A 19,248-nucleotide genomic window follows, 5' to 3' on the forward strand; every position below is an offset into this window, starting at 1 on the left:
CTTTAGAGGAGTCCTGATAATCCCTACAAATACAGTACAAATCATATTTATTTTGACTGAATTACAGAAAAAAAAAAGAATTTTATTTTCTTAAACTTGATATGGATGCTTACAGGAACGTGAAGACTAAACTAGATATGCCTAAGAGAACACAAAAATAAATAAATAGGCCCCACAACAACTTCTTGAGGTATTTGGGTGCAASAGCTAATATTTTAGTAGGGTATAGGAATGTTGTATGTGCTAATGACTATGGAAGACAAACACAATTAAGCTGAGACACTACAGGCCCTACCTAAGACAAAAGGTATTGTCAAGAGAGTAGAGTGTATCCTCCTGAAACAAGGGTTTCCAACAAAAAAATGGGAATGGCATACCAGTCTTTTAAATCCAAAACAAACAAGCAAAAAGAAAAGTAAATTAAGTCCTAATCCATCACCTGACTCCTGCYAGTAGGGACTGTATTGATGAAATAYCTTCTTCATGGACCCCTTTGTGGAAGAATCAGTGCATCAGAATAGGGGGATTATTGTTTCAAAATAAAAAGAATGTTGTAGTAAGGAACACTCAGGTAGACTCGTGTGGTGCTGTGGCTGAATCTAGCAGGTTTTCAGAGGCTGGAAACACAGAGGAAATTAGTTCTATGCAGTCTTTGGTCCAAATGGGACACTGAAGAACTAAAAGACTACATTAGTCTTTGCTACTGCAAGTTTATTCTACTAGTGTCATTTGACAAACACCAGGCATTTACAAGTTAGTTGAGATTCTCATACATGTTGACAGAAAAAATGTTTGTGTATTTGTTTCAAATGTACATTAGTAATCACAGCATATTTCTGAAAAAACTGATTYTCTGCTTTTTTTTTTTTTCCTGCCATGGTCTGCTACGTGTTCAGTGGATGGTGGTATTCTGTTTCTACACTTAATCCTGAGTTTTTATAAGACTTACTTTATTTTTTAAGATACACTGCCCTGAAAACAAACCCTGAGATGGCAAGAAAATTAGAACCATRTTTTCTAGAAAGTAATTTTGTACCAATAGTTAATGTTGTTTAAGGTGAAAATKACTGGTTTAGGATATTTACTAGCATATGATGACCTAAGTGAAAGAAAGGGTAATTGAAAGTATGTGTTGACTGCTTGCTGTTCAAAATGCTAAAATTGCAATTTTAAAAAAAACTAGCAAAATTATTTGCATATAGAAAAGTTGGAATAATTGATGATTTTATCTAACCTAATRCAGAGTATTCCATACCATATGCTTTTACAAAATAAGGTGTGTATTTTTTTTGTTAATAATATGTGATTGATGGATAGTTGTAAATGAGGTGTGTTACCARTAAAATAGCTAATGGTTTTCAGCATGATGATTTATGCACCGTGTAATCCATGATGACAGATGGTCCTAAATGCACCTATAAATAAAACAGTAGGTGTTTACTGTGGGAGTGCTGGTGTTCTAGGAAAGTGTGGTGATTTGCCAGTCTCCTGCCTTTGATTTGTAAAGTTCTTCTCCTTAAAGTGGATTTTCTGTCTTGTACAAAGGCATCAAGTGTGCAAGCTTTATCACATCAGAGTCCACGGTTTCACAAAACTTTAGAAGTTTGACCATTTAAAAAAAAGGGCCAGAAGAAATGGTGTTAYAAAATATGAGTTGAGCTGCTATCTACTGAATGCAACTCTTGCTAGGCTGCTTTGGTGTCATGTCTGAASAATGAAATATTTATATGGGTGGTGTTACAACTCTATGGGTAGGGTAGGTTTTTTTGCATCCCAAAATAGTGTGGGGTTTTTTTCTGTCACTTAAGTGTGTTATTTGTGGCTGCTGCTTTCTGAGGCTCTGGTGTTCAGGTGTTGAGGAAAATACATTCTGCTAGACAGTAGTGCTGGACAGTCCCAAAGCAGCTGTTGACATTTCATATTCATCTACCACAGCAGGAATGAAAAATGAGATTATGGCTTTGCCCTTCAGTGCTCAAGGGATGTGGCTAGACTGCGAGACCCAACATGACATTGTTACACAAGTGTGACTTTTCAGGAGCCATACCCAGCTCTTCTTAATGCCTGACCCACAGCCATTAATAGGCAAATGAGAACTTCAATCTTTTGGAAAAATCTCTCTGTGGAGATAAAATGACATTTGAACCCACAAAGCCATGTTTAGGGCTTTTGTGTTTTCATGAATTGCAGTGGGTGCTTGCTGCTGAGCAGGTGAAAGGCTTCAGGGGTTTGAGTGCTTCTCCCATTCACCTCAATGTTGCCTCAGGATGTGCTGACAATGTCACACTCAGATTTCTGCTGGATCTGGTAATCAGATTTAGGGTCTATTTGCAAGATCTTTTCTGCCTTCGTTGCTTAAAGGGTTTGTATGGAGTGCTGGCTGGACTTTCTTATCACTTTAGTTTTTTGATTCTGTGCTAGGTCTGAGGTTTTTTTTCCAGGATKGATGATGCCTATCAAAAACGTGTGTTCGAGCATCTGAAGTTTTGGAGTGCACGCATACAGTCTAGTCATKCCTTCATCTATTGGTAGTTTAATCTTGCTGCATTTTTTGTACAAGATTAAAATATACAGGTGCAAGTTTGGAAATTCCCTAATGACAGCAGCAGGGAGAAGATCTAGCAAGACCACATGATTCTCCCTTCTGGTAAAAAAAATATAATGAAACCATGAGTCTGTTTCAGTCTGCTTTGATCAATATCAGACAGTATAATCCATACCAGTTGGAGGGATTTTTTTTCACTGTGATCACTCCAAATTCTTGGTTCTTKTGATTGCAGAGAATTGGYAGCAATGATGTTTCATTTTCATACTGAGCATAGTCCAGTACATGTAGCCGAAGGCCTCAGTTCTGTTTGATCATGTTTAGGTATGCCCCTGTAACAGGTCCTAACTATTGTATTTGATTTAAAAGCAGTGCTTTAATGTCTTTATATTAAAAATATAAAAATACAAAAGAATCACTGAATATTTGGCTACTGCTTGTTTAATTTTATATTCCTTACCCGTGCAAACCCTGCCAGCAAAGGTATTGCCGATGAAGCGTCTAATTGTCTTATTTTGAAAGCAGTGTTTTTCTTCTATAGCTCAAAGTCAATGAGGCAGCATGGTGTACAGGCAAATGTAACCTGTGAGTGCCTCCAATACTGTTAGGTTTTGTCTTTTATTCTAATTCTGGTTTTTTATGTTTTGTTTCTTCGACATTTTTCAGAACGTCCTCTGCATTATACAGAGAATGTACTAGAACAAGTTCTTCATTGGAGTTCACTACCAGAGCCTGGCACAGCGTATTTAATAATAAAGAGATTCCTAACAGCAGACATGATGAATATCTACAGTGGTATGTAGTTTTTTTGGGTTTTTTTTGTTGTTTACTTATTGTACATGGAGATGTGAGGATGGCAATTGTTTTATAGCTATTTCAGTGGAGCAAAGTTTCCCAGAACATCTAAATTACTGCTGCTTCATAAAAGTTACAGGTTTACAGATGGTTGTGCTGWCTTCCAACGAAAATATAGAATTGTGGATGTTTGTTTCTACAAACTATAAACTCTCCCATTGGAATATGAAAGTGTACAGAAATTCTGCCGTCAGTTTACACTTTGTGAACTTGTGCTGTGAAGCTTGAAACGGCTCTTTTATCTAAAACATATAATTTGTATATATTTTGGTATCCTAATTGGTATAATTATGGTATACTAATAACAATTTCTATTATCTAATTTGATGCCTCCAAACTACAAAACTAATTTTACAGAATCACAGAATATTCTGAGTTGGAAGGGACCCAGAGGGATCATCAAGGTCCAGCTCCTGTCCTTGCATASTACAGCCCCAGGAATCACCATGTGCCTGAAAGAGTTGTCTGAACACTTCTTGAAYTCTRTCAGGCTGGTGCTGGACCATTTTGCTGGGGAGCTGCTCCAGTGCCCAACCACCCTCTGGGTGAAGAACTTTCTCTTGATATCCAACCTAAACTTCCCTTATACAGCTGCAGAGCATTCTCTTATCCTGTCACTGGTCACCACAGAGAAAAGATCAGTGCTTGCCCCTCTGCTTTCCCTCATGTGGAAGTTTTTTACTGCAATTTTTACTCAGTCTTCTCTACTCTAGGCTAAAAAGCCCTCAGCTGCTCCTCACACAGCGTCCCCTCAAGGACCTTCACCATCTCCAGCCCTCTAATATCCTTCTTACACTGTGATGCCCAAAACTGCCCCCAACACTTGAGGTGAGGCCGCCCTAGGTCAGAGCAGAGCGGGACAATCCCCTCCCCTGCCCGGCTGGCGATGCTGTGCCTGATGYCCCCAGGACTGGGCTGGCTCTCTTGGCTGCCAGGGCACTGCTGCCTCTTGTTCAATGTGCCATTGGCCAGGACCCCCAGGTCCCTTTCTGCAGCTCTCCAACCTCTCGTTYCCCAGTCTGTACATCCAGAGTTGCCCCRTCCCAGGTGACTCATTTGAATGAGTTACTCAAGCATCTGAACAACTTGGATAGTATGTGGCCTTTAAAAGGGAGCTGACACTTGAAATATAGATCAAATGTATAGTGAAAATATATAGTTTACACATTGCCACAGTCTGTCTTTTTTTTTTTTTTTYTGCATAATATCTGTTTTTAAGTCACTTATGTAATATGTAGTATCTGTTTTGGGAGAAGTGGAACTTAAGATGTTCAGAAATTATGTCCTGTTTTCAAGCAGCTGAAATCCTTTATGCTATCACTATAAAATGKATGGTGGTAACAAATAATGTCTGGTTTAATGTTCATCTTCTTTTATCTAATGACTTATTCAAATATATATATTCTTCCTCTTTTTCATACRTGGAAATGTTAATCTTTTCATTTGATATATCTTGTCTTGATTTCAAGAAGGAATATTTATGCTATAGTGCTTATTCTTCTGAAAGTAATAGCCTTCTTTCACCATGCCTTATTTCTGTAAAAGCATATTTCACAAATATGAATGAACCTGGAAAAGTGTGCTGTTCATGACTTTTATGGTTGAGTTTCACTGTCTCTAAATGTGTGATCTAAATGGCAGATCATGAATGGAGAGAAATGGCCTACTTCATTAAAAGCTTGATATATGAACTCCTCTCACCTCGCCAGSTGTGTGCTGAGGTGTAATGAGAAAAGAGAATGGGTCATAAGGATGGTGAGAATCACTGCTCTGAGAAACACATAAGGATTAGGCCAGTGTCAATTTACAAAATGTAATAAGGGGGAGATCTGCCACTCTTTGCACTCCTTCCTCTCTCCTACATTTTACATCCATYTGTTTTCCCAACCCATAGTAATTGTATCAGTTCAGTTCAGTCTGACCTTAGTCTATACACACTGTCTGACTGTGTTCACAGTTATTGATGCATTTTATGTTTGTTTTAAAATAATTAAAACCTTGTTAAATAAATTATATTGGTTTTCTCAATGGTTTGAAAAGGAAAATCTCTGCCATATTGCAGATTTACTTTCTTGATATCTGCAAACCCCACATAGCAGAGTAATTCTGTGAATCCATCATTAGATCCATCTCTCAGAGTGAGAAAATATAGAGAAGGAGGTCACTGGGGAAGGGATGTTCCCAGTGTTTAGGGTGCAAGGGATTTGTGGTTATGGTGGGGCTCATCTCAAAGTGCACAAGAAATAACTGCTAGTTTGAAGAAGAAGGGGAGGCCTTAATCTTTTCTGTCTTTTACTCTCTGTATGTGGATAATTCTTTGTCACTGAGAAATAGGGCTGAGGCCAGATGTTGATTTGAAGTATATTTTTTTACAGTGAATTCAGCCCATACAAATGGACAACTGGGTGGGTGGGTGGATGGATGTCCTCCTACTTTGCAATAATATTAATAGGAGTGTGATCATATAATGTTTATAATTTAATTCCATGAATATCCCTTGCTTCCCTGCTTTATGTAATTCTCTTGAAGACTAAATTGTTAAATTCCTTACCTTTTTTTCTGTTAATATTACCTGGGAGTTTTTTTGTTATCAGCACTTTTCTCCTTTTTCTTCCTGAGTCCTTAATGGTCTTTGAAATAATGTTGGTTTAACAGTGAGCCAAAKGAACAGCTCTTTTAGCTTCATTTCATTTTGGAAACTTAATTACAATCTTCTCCATCAGTGCAACTTTTCCCATTTTCCTTACATACATTCTTAATTTTTATACATATTCTYATCTTGTCCATTTTTAGCTACTTTTTCACGTCCTGCAACTGAGATGAGTGCAGTTGGTAAGAGCAGGATGCCARTAGTACCAAGGTTGTGGGTTTGATCCTTGTATGGGACATTCACTCAAGAGTTGGACTCTGTGGGTCTCTTCCAACTCAGACTATTCTGTGATTCTGTGATCCAAACCTTGTATTGGGGTCTARATGTGTGCTTTGTACAGAAAACAACTTCCCTTTTCAAGGGAAAAAAAGTGTTAATTTATTTGTATTGATACATTTCAGTAAATTTGTGGTGAATTTTAAACTTTATTCCAGATATTCAGTTGCCCATTCCTAACAATTTATTCCATAACTTTTCATGCTTGTTGCAGGGGCACTCGTTCAAGTGCTCTTCAGTAGGAGAAGGTGTGCATTGTATTTTGGTATAAGAGATAGGACAGCTTAATTCAAGACCCTTTTTCTTCTCTTTACCCAAAAACTTCTCATAATAAAGTTTTATTTGTTAGCAAATCAAATATTATTTATTTGTTAGCTTTATTATGAAGTGTGTGTATATAGGTCATTGAAATTTTACCAGACAAGTGTTGTATAATTTGAGTGGTAAGTATTGATTTCTGAGAACAGGGACTATTACTCAGAGATATTCTTTGAAACACAAGCTTCTAAACCATCGGTGGATCAATCCTGTATGGATTAGTTCCTAGTTGCAAAGTTCTAGCAAGTTTAGCATGTTTTGTAAAGTTTGTGTCTAGAAARCACATCCTGATTATTGTAGATTTAGTTCATGAAATGCTGGCTTCTAAAGAGTACAGAATRTCATCAGTTTAGAGAATTATTATTTTTCCTCCTTCTGGCATKTCTAAGATCTTTGTAAGTATCAAGTGTTTGGCAGATCTGCTATCATAGGAGTGCTGTGAAGTTTAGAATGAGTTTTTATCACGTTGAGAGCTGTGTGCAGGAATTTTAAATCTTCTATTTGGTATAGAGGTGGAAGTACCCTGCTACTGTCATTTGGTATGGTTTAAAAAAGAAACTAAAAAATAAAAAACCCACTTGTGATTGTGTAGATAAAGATTGATATTCTATTTTAAACATGAAATAATATTCATAGTCTTTCTATGTTATCATAGAAGTGAAACAGAGAAGACTTTTTTTTCCCATCAGTAATTAAAATAATGATATATATGTTTAAAAATGCCTTCCTTATGAATATATGCTTATATRCAATCTGTATTGAAATGTATATATAGTTTTTATATATGTATATATGTATGAAATATAATTAATTCAATTATTTTTATTAATATATAGCATAACACCTTATCAATTTTATCAATAACCTTATCAGTGCCATTTTAGGTTTTTTTTATAAACAATAATACTTAAAAACTAGGAACTTCCACTGTTGCAAAATTTTCTAAAAAAACTCCTTTTGTTTTGTTTTCTTGGTAGAGAAAAATGAGAAAGGTAGCGCGAAAGCAGGCAATCTGAAGTGCAAGGAAGAACCATCAAAACTACTGTCTGGAAACAAATTTCAAGACCGTTATTTTGTGTTACAGGAAGGAAACTTGCTTCTCTATAAGGATATGAAGGTACAGCAGACAAACTCTCCACCAAACTCTGAAGTACTCATTAAGCTTTCTTTTTTGTATGARAAAGRAAAYGAAGGCAAATAGATGAACATTTCRCATATTAAAGGCCARCTTCTAGAGTCTGGGGTTGAGGTGTAAGGTTTTGGTCTTGCTGTTTCACAGGCATGTTAGTAAAAGGAGTTTGTGTAACTTTGTCATTGAGCTATTGTAGTTAGGCATTACTATAAGCTTTAAAAATTCAGMATAGAACAATGTTTGGGTGTTTAGTGCTGCCACTAAGTTATTTGAAAACCTGCTGTAGAGAGCAGTAGCAGAAGTAATATGGAACTTAAGTGAATGCRTGCCTTTCTTTTCTTGGTATTTCACACAAAGTCCTTAAAAATTGCAAGCAACAGGGTTCTTATGCCTACRAGTCTCATGACAGAAGAGATTATAGGAAACAATAACTCTGAATAAACTAGCAAAACCTCTTCCTGCTTCCCAACGACAGTTTTCAGATGTATTCTCAGTCCTCTAAAAACCAGTATTGATAATTAGGTTAGACATACCTCAGAATTMCATAGAAGTGAATATAGTCATAATTAATAACAGGGCTGAGTTTTAAATATTTAATGGGAATTTTCTTTAACAGTGGGTTTGAGTCTATGCAGTTTGTATTTAAGTATAAAGCCAAGTAATATTCATTGTGAACTATGTTTTCATTTTAGTTCCGATAATTTCTGGTTTAAAAAAAAACAAACAAAAAAAACCCAACAAAGTTTCAAGTGCTTTTTTTTTCTTTTGCTGACTGCTGTTTTTTATCATCCAGCAAATATAGATGTGTACTTGCTGATCTTCATAAAGTACTTTTTAAAATATATATCCCCTGTTCACGCAAGCTAATGCATTGTGTCTTCTTGTGAAGCTGTGGATACAATCTTAATTAGAATGACCCCGGAATGTCAAAAATAGTGTGTTATAATTTAGTGCTTAAACTCAAAGTGGACATATGTGAGAATAAATTAAYATTCCCGTAAGACCTTAATTAGTATCTTGGAAAGAATTTGTGACAGAAGTGTTGTGCTACTTTATAATCTCCTTTTTTAAGCCATTCTAATTTATAAAACACTGAATTCCCCAACTCAGGTAGAGCTTTGAACACTGTTATTTTTCAAATGGCTTTACTTTTTCTTTTTTAAAAAGCAAACAAAAATACCCTTCTGATCAAACAGTGTATATGAGTTTGTTTACTTTCTTTTGAGYGATATTAATCTATCATGCATAATCTTAGTTTTATTTTCGTCATATTTAGAAATGAATAGTAGRAAAGCTTGACATTGCAGATGGAAAATTGTATTTAATAAGACTGCATGTACTAATTAATTTATAAATTCTCATTAACAGCAAATTAACTTTGTAAATGCAGGTGGAGATACATTCTGTTCGATGTTTCTCTTGTACAAGAGCAATTACCAAAAACTTTGAAAGTTTCCATGAATACTGTATGCTAAATTACTATATTGTGCTAATTGACTGAAATAATTTACCCCTTTAATGTTCTGTTGTTAAGAGATAAGCTCACAGACAAATGGCTCCCTTAAGGTGCATTATTGTGAAAAGTATGCAGTTGTTTAACTTAATAATGTATTCTGCAGGGCTATTTTTTCATCCTGGCAGAACTCTTCTTTTGAGCAGGAAGTTACACAAGAATACCAAACATAAAACTGTTGTGTGTTTTGTTGTTTTCTTAAGTTTTCTTAAGTGTCTCTTTTTCACCAYACTGTAGTGTTAGAGATTGAAAGCTGCACAGTGGGAAATTGAGGATCCAGGGACRGTAAAGACTACAGAGTAGCTTTGTGTACCAGGATTATAAGATTTGTCAAGTTGTTTGGTATATTTTTTTTCCTAAATTGAAAGCTAAAACACTTGACCTAAAAGTACTAAGGGARTGTTGTTTTGTTGTGTTAAATATTAGTTTTGCTCTGTAGTGGTGTACGTGAGAACTTTATTGTTTCTTTCAGCACTTCATCTTCCAGTCACATTCAGTTCTCATACCTGGTGTGGGTGTATGTCTGTTGTAGATTCAGTAAAGGCAGTTTGTTCAAGAAGGAACAAGGAAGGAAGGAACCTCCTGACATCTCTTCTGTGCCCTGCAGGGATAGTAGCTGAGGTCAGGACATGTGCAGGGCTGTAATCAATTAAGTCTTGAAAAACCCTGAGGACAAAGATTGTGCAACTTCTCTGGGCAGCCTGTTGCAGTACCTGACTGTCCCCATTGGGGGAAGTTTTTCTGTCTTTACATGTAGTCTCACAATRTAAAGAGCCTCACTCTGTCTGCTTGGGCACTTCCCTGCAGGTGCTGGGGGGCTGCTGTTGGGTCAGCCTCTCCTCACAGGGCAAGTGCTCCAGCCCCCTGCTGGCTTGGCACCTGCTGAACTCTCTCCAGATTATTGATTCTCTTTTTTCTCTTGAGGACTCCAAAGATGCAGTCACACAAGTATTGAGGAAAGGAGGAGAATCACTGTCCTCCACCTGGTCACTGCACTTCTGCTAAGTCAGGCAAGGAGACCAGCTTTGCTGCCCCTGTGCACTGCTGGCTCATGCCCAGCTTGGCACCTACCAGCATGCTCAGGTCCCTGTCAGCAGAACTGCTTCTCACTCTGGTGTTGAAGGGTTTTTTCCTTCATSTATGCAGGAGTTTGCATATATCATTGTTAAATTTCCTGAGATTCCTGTTGCCCATTTCTTTATCCTGTTTAGATTCCTCTAAAGGTCCCAATATTGGTGTCCTCCAGAAACCTGGTGGATTGCTTCTGTCTCACTGGGCTGCCCTTTTTGAAGATACCAGGAGGAGCAAAGCCCTGCCCTTCCCATYCCCTGTCCCATAGTAGGATATGTTATCCAGAGACTTTGGGTTTGAAGATTTCATTTGCTTTCTTTATCCTGATTTAGCAGCCCCAGTGGCGTCATGAATGAGGCACTGGCTAAACCAGGGATTGTAGGGTCGAGTCAGTCAGCACAACTTCACCAAAGGCAAGTCCTGCCTGACCAACCTAGTGGCCTTCTATGGTGAATTGACCATGTCAGTGGACAAAGGAAGAATTGTGGATGCCATTTATCTGAACTTCTATAAAGCCTTCGACATGGTCCCCCACAATATTCTTTTCTCTAAACTGGCGAGAGATAGAATTGATGAGTGGACTCTCGGATAAGCAAGTGGTTGGATGGTCACATCCAGAGACTAGTGGTCAGAGCCCAAATGGAGACCAGTGACAAGTGGTGTCCCTCAGGGGTACTTACTGAGATTTGTGAAAATTAATATATTCATTAATGACACAGGAAAAGGAGTTGAGTGCACCTTCAGCAAATTTGCAGTTGACGCCAAGCTGAGTAGTGTGTTTGACACACCTGGGGGACAGGATGCCATCCAGAAGGGCCTGGACAGACTTSAGAAGTGGGCCCATGGGAATCTCAGAATGTTTAACAMGATCAAGTGCAAGGTGTCRYACCKTGCTGGGCAACTCATGTTATCAGCCCAGGCTGGGGGATGAACAGACTGGGAGCAGCCCTGCCCAGAAGGATTTGGGGGTGCTGTGGGTGAGAGGCTGGACATGACCCAGCCATGAGCTCTCCCAGCCCAGAGAGCCAAACGTGTCCTGGGCTGCAGCCAAAGCCCCGTGGGCAGCAGGGCCAGGGAGGGGATTGTGCCCCTCTGCTCTGCTCTGCTCAGACCCCCCTGCAGGGCTGTGTCCAGRTCTGGGKYCCCAGCAYAGGAAGGACATGGACCTGTTGAAGTCCAAGGATGGTCACCAAGTTGATGAGAGGGATGGAGCACGTCTCCTATGAGGAAAGACTRAGAGAGCTGGGTTTGTTCAGCCTGGAAAAGAGATGGCTTAGGGAAGATCTATTTGTGGCCTTCTAACACCTGAAAGGAGCCTACAAGAGAGATGGAGAGSAATGTTTTAAAAGGCCATGTAGCAACAGGACAATGAGAGATGCCTTCAAACTGAGAGTAGGTTTAGATTGGATAATAGGGAAAAAATTCTTTACTATGAGGGTGCTGAGGCACTGGAACACATTGCCCAGAGAACYTGTGGATGCCCCAACCCTGGAAGTTTTCAAGGCCAGGCTGGATGGGGCTCTGAGCAACCTGATGTAGTGAAAGGTGTTCCTGTCGACTGCAGGGGGATTGGAACTAGATAGTCTTAAAAGTCCCTTCCAACCCAAACCATTCTATTTTCTGAAGAAAATTCTCAACATTCCACAGTAGAGGTTCTTTAACAGAGAGCAATCCCAYCTCTCATCTTCCCTGTCTCACTCGAAGAGTTTTTATTAATGTAAAGCACCACATCTTCATTTTTCTAATTGTGTAACAGTTTTGTGATTTCTTGTAAACCTTAAGTTCTTAATCAGTCTGCTTTCAGTAATAGTGATTGGTACACTTTATAAATGGCAAAGAAAGACAAAAAAAATTTAATGATCTGCTAGAAARGAGATCTCAAAAGTGCCCTCCCTGAAAGAAACTCAACTGTGAAGTCAGTCATATGGCATTTCCACTTTGCCACATTCCTGTTGCAATAATTAGATCTTATTTTATTTGCAGGCCAGCAAACCTGAAAAAGTGTTGYCTGTCAATTCTCTGAAGCTTTATCTTGGAGTGAAAAAGAAAATGAAGCCACCAACAAAGTAAGAATAGAAAAGGAAATAAACACTCTGTAACAAGTATTGTAGTACCATCAATAAAGGGGGCTTAGAACATTGTGGAACAAGGAAAAGTCAAGAAGCCAATAGCAGTGCACTGAATTAAATTATCCCCTGTAATATTATTTGTTCTGTTCCTATATCTGTTTTCATGTTCCATGTTAACTCATCTGTGCTAGGAAATTACTTTATTGATTAGCTTTTCTTAATTTAAAGTGCATTTATTATCTCTTGTGGATATGTTCGCTCCTAGCTCGCTTCGTTTTGTGATGTATGTCCTGCATGTCATTGGTGGACACACCTTCCTTGCTCTGAGTAAAAAGGGAGAAGAGAAAACCAACCGTGGCCCTTAGTGGCAGTCCCTGTTGTTCAGCAGAGGACTTYCTTTTTTCAGGATCTTTGTTATTTTGATGTTTCTTCTACCTGAAGACTACAGTGCCCTTTGCAAACATCAGTGACTATCTCCCAGGAAAAGAGCAGTGAAAAATGACACCTGKTTTTCTCAGATGTTTCCAGTTCTTGTTCAGTCAAAGCTTTGGGATACTGAGACAATGCACATAGGATCTTATCCCAGGGGGAGTCTGGGTTGGCTGTAGCCTTTAAACAGATCTGCTTGAACTTTTCCTTTACAGTTGGCAAATCAAAACACCCCAAAAAGGTCTGTGAATTTCAAAGCTTAGCCATGTTAAAGAAAACGTTGGTGGCTTTTTTGCGTGGCGTTCTTTTTGTTCAAGTGCAGAATGAGTAGAAGATTAGTCCAACATAGGARTAAAAAGATTATGTAAATTAGTCTTTGCAGGTGTTTTCTTACCTTGAGGTTTATTTTTAGTCTACTTTCAGAAGCAGAGTTTACCARGTCTCATCTGGATCTCCAGAAGGGTCTGTTTGTTTCACCTCAGAGGCTTCATTGTGCACCCACTCCCTTTTTGTTTCCCTAGCAATTATTATTAAATCCCTATAAACTYATGTGATTTCTTTTGCTTTGTAGTGCAAGCGTATCTCTCTTCCCTCTGTGACTTCCACACTGTAGAGGACTCTTTACCAGGCAGTTTTATTTCCAGCACCATTTAGAAAGCAGAGCCGCAGCAAAAATGGGGCAAGTAGTCAGCCATCGTCTGCAGTGCTTTGCTATAACCCTTTGTTCAGAACAGAAAGTTCATTACCTGTGAATCAATTGTGAGAAAATGAGCAAAATCCATCCTCAGACATACAACTTTATTCTGGATTTTTACTACACGTTTAGACTTTGTAACTTAATTTTATTTTTTTCAAATTAAAAGGACTATATAAAGGTAATTAATCTCTGCAGTTTGAGGAATATGTCCCTGTCTTGAGCTTATGGAAATAATTTTTGAAAATTTTATTTCTTTCAGCTGGGGACTTGCAGTGTTTTCTGAAAAGCATCAATGGTAGGTAAACATAAAACGCATGATTGGTTTAACTATTTGTTAATAGTTTGGTTTAACTATTGTTAATTTCAACTATTTATTGAAATGTTCAGTTGCAAAATAAGAGTATTTCAAAACTAATGAACATTATTTTACTTGCATGTTTAATTTTTTTCTTTTTTTTAAGTAAATAAATTTTCTTAAATCATATGTTTGCTTCATCTTCGSTGTTTAGGTGTCAGGCTTCCTTCTGTGGCTAGAAGGCAAACARTAGTTGTAAAGTTAGAGTAATATATTTTAATCCTATGCACATGCTTAAAATGAAGCACACGTGTTGTCTTCAAAATAGGTAAAGTGATAATTTGAAGTATTTGTATATGCCTRTTTTTTCTGGGAGTATTAATAATAAATATAAACAGCAAAAATTAAAGTAAGCACTATTTGAAGTAGTTAGAAGCCTATGCTCTWATATGTTTGACAGGAGTCTCCATTGTTTTTCATGTTGATTATGTATTGTGTTCTAGGTATATATGTTGTGATGGACAAGATGTRCAGATGGAGTGGATGATGAGCATTTTTATGGCACAGGTATTAATCTGATRAAAAAATGTAACTTATTCTGCTGTTATGAAAATCCCACTAAATATGTGTGTGTTATGTATAAGGTTCAGTGCCAAATTTTTGGGAATACTTAATATAATAAAAATACTAAAAGATGGATCTTAGACCATGAAGGCTGTGAGTGCYTTGAGAGTGAGTGAGAAGAACATTAGATTCTGGCATCATCTCCCCTCCTCACCCTGCTGTAATGTAGAGAAGCTGGTTAGAGGAGGACAATTATTTCCTTTGCAGAAAGTTCTTGTGGGTGAAATTTTGGCCATTGACCTAAAGGGTGTGTCTGTGTGCCACAAGATGAGTGCTATTTTTCTGCTCATTAATTTGGATGCTGCTAAAGAAGGGTGTCATGTTTAAAAGCATRGAGGTGTGAACTAGCCCTGATGAAGAGCTGTGCCAATATGGCTTTTATTTCTCTGGTATCTAGGTTAACTTAGTTTACACTGACAATTCATTGTGTTGGGAGGCATTATCCTAAATGAAGTACTCTTCTGCTTGCTACGAGATTGTAAGGAGGGTGAATATTTGAGTGACGTGTAACACATTCTTGGAAATGTTAATATTTACATAGGAGAAGTGGAAGTAAGAGAGATGGGAAGAATTAAGCCTGACAGGAGAYTGGAACATAGTTTAAGGTTTTAATAGGATTTTGTATCTGTCTCAGAATTTTCTTGTCTTTCCTGTGATGTTCAAGGAGCTTTGCAGGATATCACTRTGAATCAACATTGCTAGATTTATGATTACCTGGCAGCTTTGTGTTGCATAAAGTGGGCTGAGCACAAGACTGTTGAAATACAGACTTAGAGGCCTTCTAAAACAGAATTTTACTTTCAAAGATTGTAGAGCTAGAAGTATAATGCACACCTTGAAAGTAAGGCTTCCAAATTCTTGTCTAATTCAGCTCCCCTAACTGAAGTAACTGTTGTTGTTTCTATGGAAACAGGTGGCATACATCTCATGGACATAACATGAGCAGTGTCACAGCAAATAGGCTCAGAGGTTATTGGTACGGGAAACTTGGAAGTAACCCATGCAAGCTTGGTAACTGTCCAAGTCCTTTTGACATAAAATCACAGTGAAGAACAGTCTGTTAAGCAAATGTAGAACATTCCTTTGACAAAATAGATAAAAAACTGGGAGACATGTCTCAATGTCCAGGATCATTTTCTCTAACAGAAGAAAAAAAAAATTCATGTGCATTAAAAAAAAAGTTGCTACAAATTCATACTGTTTTTAAAAAACTTTATTCCGATGAATGAACAGTGTAATGAAATAGCAGTATTACATTGAAGGGATTCTTTGGTTTGGCTTGTTTTTTGTGGAAATTGTTTTTTTTTACCAGTGTTCCGGACATCAGTAAAGTTTCCAGTCTATAAACTACAGGAGAAATTACTTGCTGAGGATGAAGATTTAGTGTATTGTTCTTATTGCAATCTACTTCTTTGTTGCAGASACAATCTCTTTAAGAATGCAGTGCCTCATATTGGTAAAGCTTGCTATAAGATCTTGAAAAAGTTTTGTGTCATACAGCAACAGAGAGTTATTACCAGATTATCCCATTTCTAAACCAGAAAACTGTTAATGTCAGCTGGGGTTATTTCTAGTTAGAATTTTCAAGTTGAGACCATCTTTAGGGAAGACAGCTTGTTTTTTTTACCTTATACCAACACACATGATAGAGAGACTGCAGGCAGCACATTTTCTTTGTCAGTGGAATAACTTCGATTGGAAATTGAAAAATAGTGTAAAATCGGTTTTGGAGTGTTAAGACCTTGACATTTAATGATCTTGTGCAATTAAGAGGAACATAAACCAATATTACTGTGCTCCTCAGTGCTTGAGCAGAGTAAGGCTTGATTAGTAAACAATCTCAGTAAGATAGTAGTACCATTTTTATTTTTTTCCTGTTTTCTGATAATGTTTATTTCTGTAGTACAAATAATGCAGAGGATATAAATAGCCAGGTGTAGATATCACTATAATCTAGTGACAAGAGTACTTTTGATACAGGCGGTCAAGTTAACCCAGAGGTTATTAATCTTCTATTTCAAGTTGGTAAATATTGTTTGAAGTAGGACCAGTGTGTCTTTAGTTCTATGCAAAACCACCCTGAAAAGCCTGGCTGAAACTTGATTCTTGAATTCTATAATGGTTATGTATACAATCTCTTAAAAGCATGCATAGCATACAGTTGGAAGTAATTAATTGGTATGAAGATAGACACAATAGTATTCTTCCAGTTTCCTTGCCTTTGATCAGCTGGAGGCACATTATACTACCATGAGGTGCAGTTGAACAGAGGGTCAAAACTATGAATAAATACATTTTTTATGTGGCCTAATATGTATTTCTGATATACTTTCTCSGAGTTCTATTTTAAGAGATGTTACAGGCACAAAAGGGAAACCAGGCTGCTTAACTGACAGGGATGGTTTCCTTAGGCTTGCTGGGAATTAAGGTGGACAGTTTTCTTCAGAGGCTGATTAGAGCTTCTCTATCACTTTCTGGATTGTGTTTGTTTGTTATATCTTGATCCATAATAAACTGATTTTGTTTGGCAAGAACTGCTCTTTCACATAATAYCTTCTCATTTCATTGGAAGAAAATGTTCTTAATGGTGGCTGGAGAGAACTCTTATCACAGACTTTTGCATCACCCTGGTCAGCAATATGTGTGAGAATTTTTTAGTCCGTGAAGATTTGAGTCTATAAAATACTTTTTCTAAATTTGGAATTGGGATCTTCTGATTTCTAGTCTGCCATTGTAAGACAATAATCACTGAGTCTGATGGCTTTTTAATGGTAATGCTGTTTTTAATTGCAGACCATCTGCAGGTATGGTCATARTTCCACAACTATTTTTTTAAAATACAGTCTTGAAGAGACTTGCTTCATGGGTTTGCAGTCCAGTTTCCTTCAAAGTYGTGTTGATTTAGTGGTAGGCCTTGGACATTCTCCTTGATTTGCAGAATTTCATGTTGAAGGTTTTCCAGTAGAGTACCCTGACAGTACCTTGTCCTCAAATTTGTCTTTCTGCTTTCCATTAACATTACCAGAGGACTTGGAGCYCATGTGCTTAAATTTGAAATATTCAGTTAGTAATTTATGCTTTTTTACTTCTCTTTGCTTCCCAGTCTATTTTTTTCACTGAGTGAAGCTTCACATTGAAGAACAGCTTCTCCCCAAAACTGACCAATTTCAGTCAAGCTGAAGCAATGACTATTGAAAACAGATCTGCATATTTGTGGATTGTGTTTCGGATAAYGTGTTGTTATCATAGGTTAAACAATTATTTTTTCTAAATTATTAATATAAATTTTCACAGAATCAATTCATTTGGAAAGGAACTTGGAGATCATCAAGTCCAATCTATGACCGAACACTATCTTGTCAAACAGATCATGGCACTGAATRCCCCATCCAATCTTCTCTTAAACACCTCCAGGAATGGTGACACTACCGCCTCCCAGAGCAGTTCATTMCAATGTCTAATCACCATTTTTGGGAAGAAATTGTTCCTAATATCTGACCTAAATTTCCTCTGGTGCCGTTTAAGACTATTTCCTCTCATCCTATCACTTCTTACCTGGGGGAAGAGGCCAGTCCCCATCTGGTTACAACCTCCTTTCAGGCACTTGCAGAGAGTGAGAAGGTCCSCCCTGAGCCTCCTTYTCTCCAGRYTAAACACCCCCAGCTCCCTCAGCTGCTCCTCACAGGACTTGTGCTCCAGACCCTCCCCCAGCTCCACTGCCCTTCTCTGGACAYGGYCCAGGCCCTCAATGTCTTTCCTGTTGTGAGTGGCCCAGAAMTGGACACAGGATTYGAGGTGTGACCTCACCARTGCCCAGTRCAGGGGGACAATCACTGCCCTGGTGCTGCTGGCCACACTATTGCTGACACAGTCCAGGTGCCATTGGCCTTCTTGGCCACCYRGGCACACTCTGGCTCATGTTCAGCCAACTGTAGGCCAGCACCCCCGGGTCTTTTTCCACTGGGCCACATTCCAGTCACTCTGTCCCCAGCCTGTAGCACTACCTGGGATTGTTTTGGCCCAAATGTTGTACCCTGCACTTTGGTCTTGGACCTCAACTAGAAGCACATTCTGAAATGCTTACATACTGGAGTAATTTTGTCTAATTTCAGAAACTGTTGTTAGGACTTCTGAAAGCATGCTTCTGTGGAATTTTGAAATTGTGAATCAARTCAATATGTATGTTGCATTTGATGATATTTTCTATTTTTTGAAGATAATTAGAGTAATATTAAGGAAGGAAGATGTTTGATACATGAAAATTATGTAGAGACATTTTGGTTCTTGCAAAATATTAATGTAATTTAAAGCATCGTAATGTTTTCCCCTTTTTCCCACAAGAGGAAGGTGCAGTCTTGTGCAGTATATGGCTTTTTCCAAGGGGGTTTCACATACCACAAAATGTTGTGTATTTGTGAAATTACACACCAAAAATAAGGAACCATTTTGTTCTTCAGCATGCAGATATATGGCCACCTGCTGGAAAAGCAAGAAAACAATCCATAACTAAAAGTCCAAAGATCAGAGGCTTACCACTAATCCCCATTCATCAGGAGAAGAACACTTGTAAAATCAGAGGGAATACAGAAGTAAGTGGGGTTTCAACTTGATACAGAACTTCTAACCACAATGCTGTAATTTTAAGTAGTCCAGTAATAATGCACTCCCTAGAGCTGGATAAATATAAATTGTAGATGCTCTTGTTATCAGTCTCTTTCAATGTTTTGTCATTAAAGGAACAGTTAGGACAATTTAATGTTGCTTAAAAGTCTAT

At 37.9% G+C, this 19,248-nt stretch overlaps 1 protein-coding gene across 3 annotated transcripts in view; it reads left to right on the top strand.

Annotated features, from left to right (window-relative positions):
* The window catches only part of ARAP2 (ArfGAP with RhoGAP domain, ankyrin repeat and PH domain 2), a 127,160-nt gene that overhangs the window by 95,491 nt on the left and 12,421 nt on the right, over positions 1 to 19,248 (top strand). For all 3 annotated transcript variants that reach the window (XM_057371671.1, XM_057371672.1, XM_057371673.1), the window contains 6 exons: positions 3,212 to 3,340; positions 7,622 to 7,761; positions 12,344 to 12,426; positions 13,815 to 13,850; positions 14,354 to 14,417; positions 18,932 to 19,063. In XM_057371671.1, the coding sequence (XP_057227654.1) occupies positions 3,212 to 3,340; positions 7,622 to 7,761; positions 12,344 to 12,426; positions 13,815 to 13,850; positions 14,354 to 14,417; positions 18,932 to 19,063 (584 nt within the window). The remainder of the gene's footprint in view (positions 1 to 3,211; positions 3,341 to 7,621; positions 7,762 to 12,343; positions 12,427 to 13,814; positions 13,851 to 14,353; positions 14,418 to 18,931; positions 19,064 to 19,248) is intronic.

Source organism: Malurus melanocephalus, unplaced genomic scaffold (genome assembly GCF_030028575.1).
Source record: "Malurus melanocephalus ecotype Western Australia unplaced genomic scaffold, MMel_1.1 scaffold_151, whole genome shotgun sequence".
Lineage (NCBI taxonomy): Eukaryota > Metazoa > Chordata > Aves > Passeriformes > Maluridae > Malurus > Malurus melanocephalus.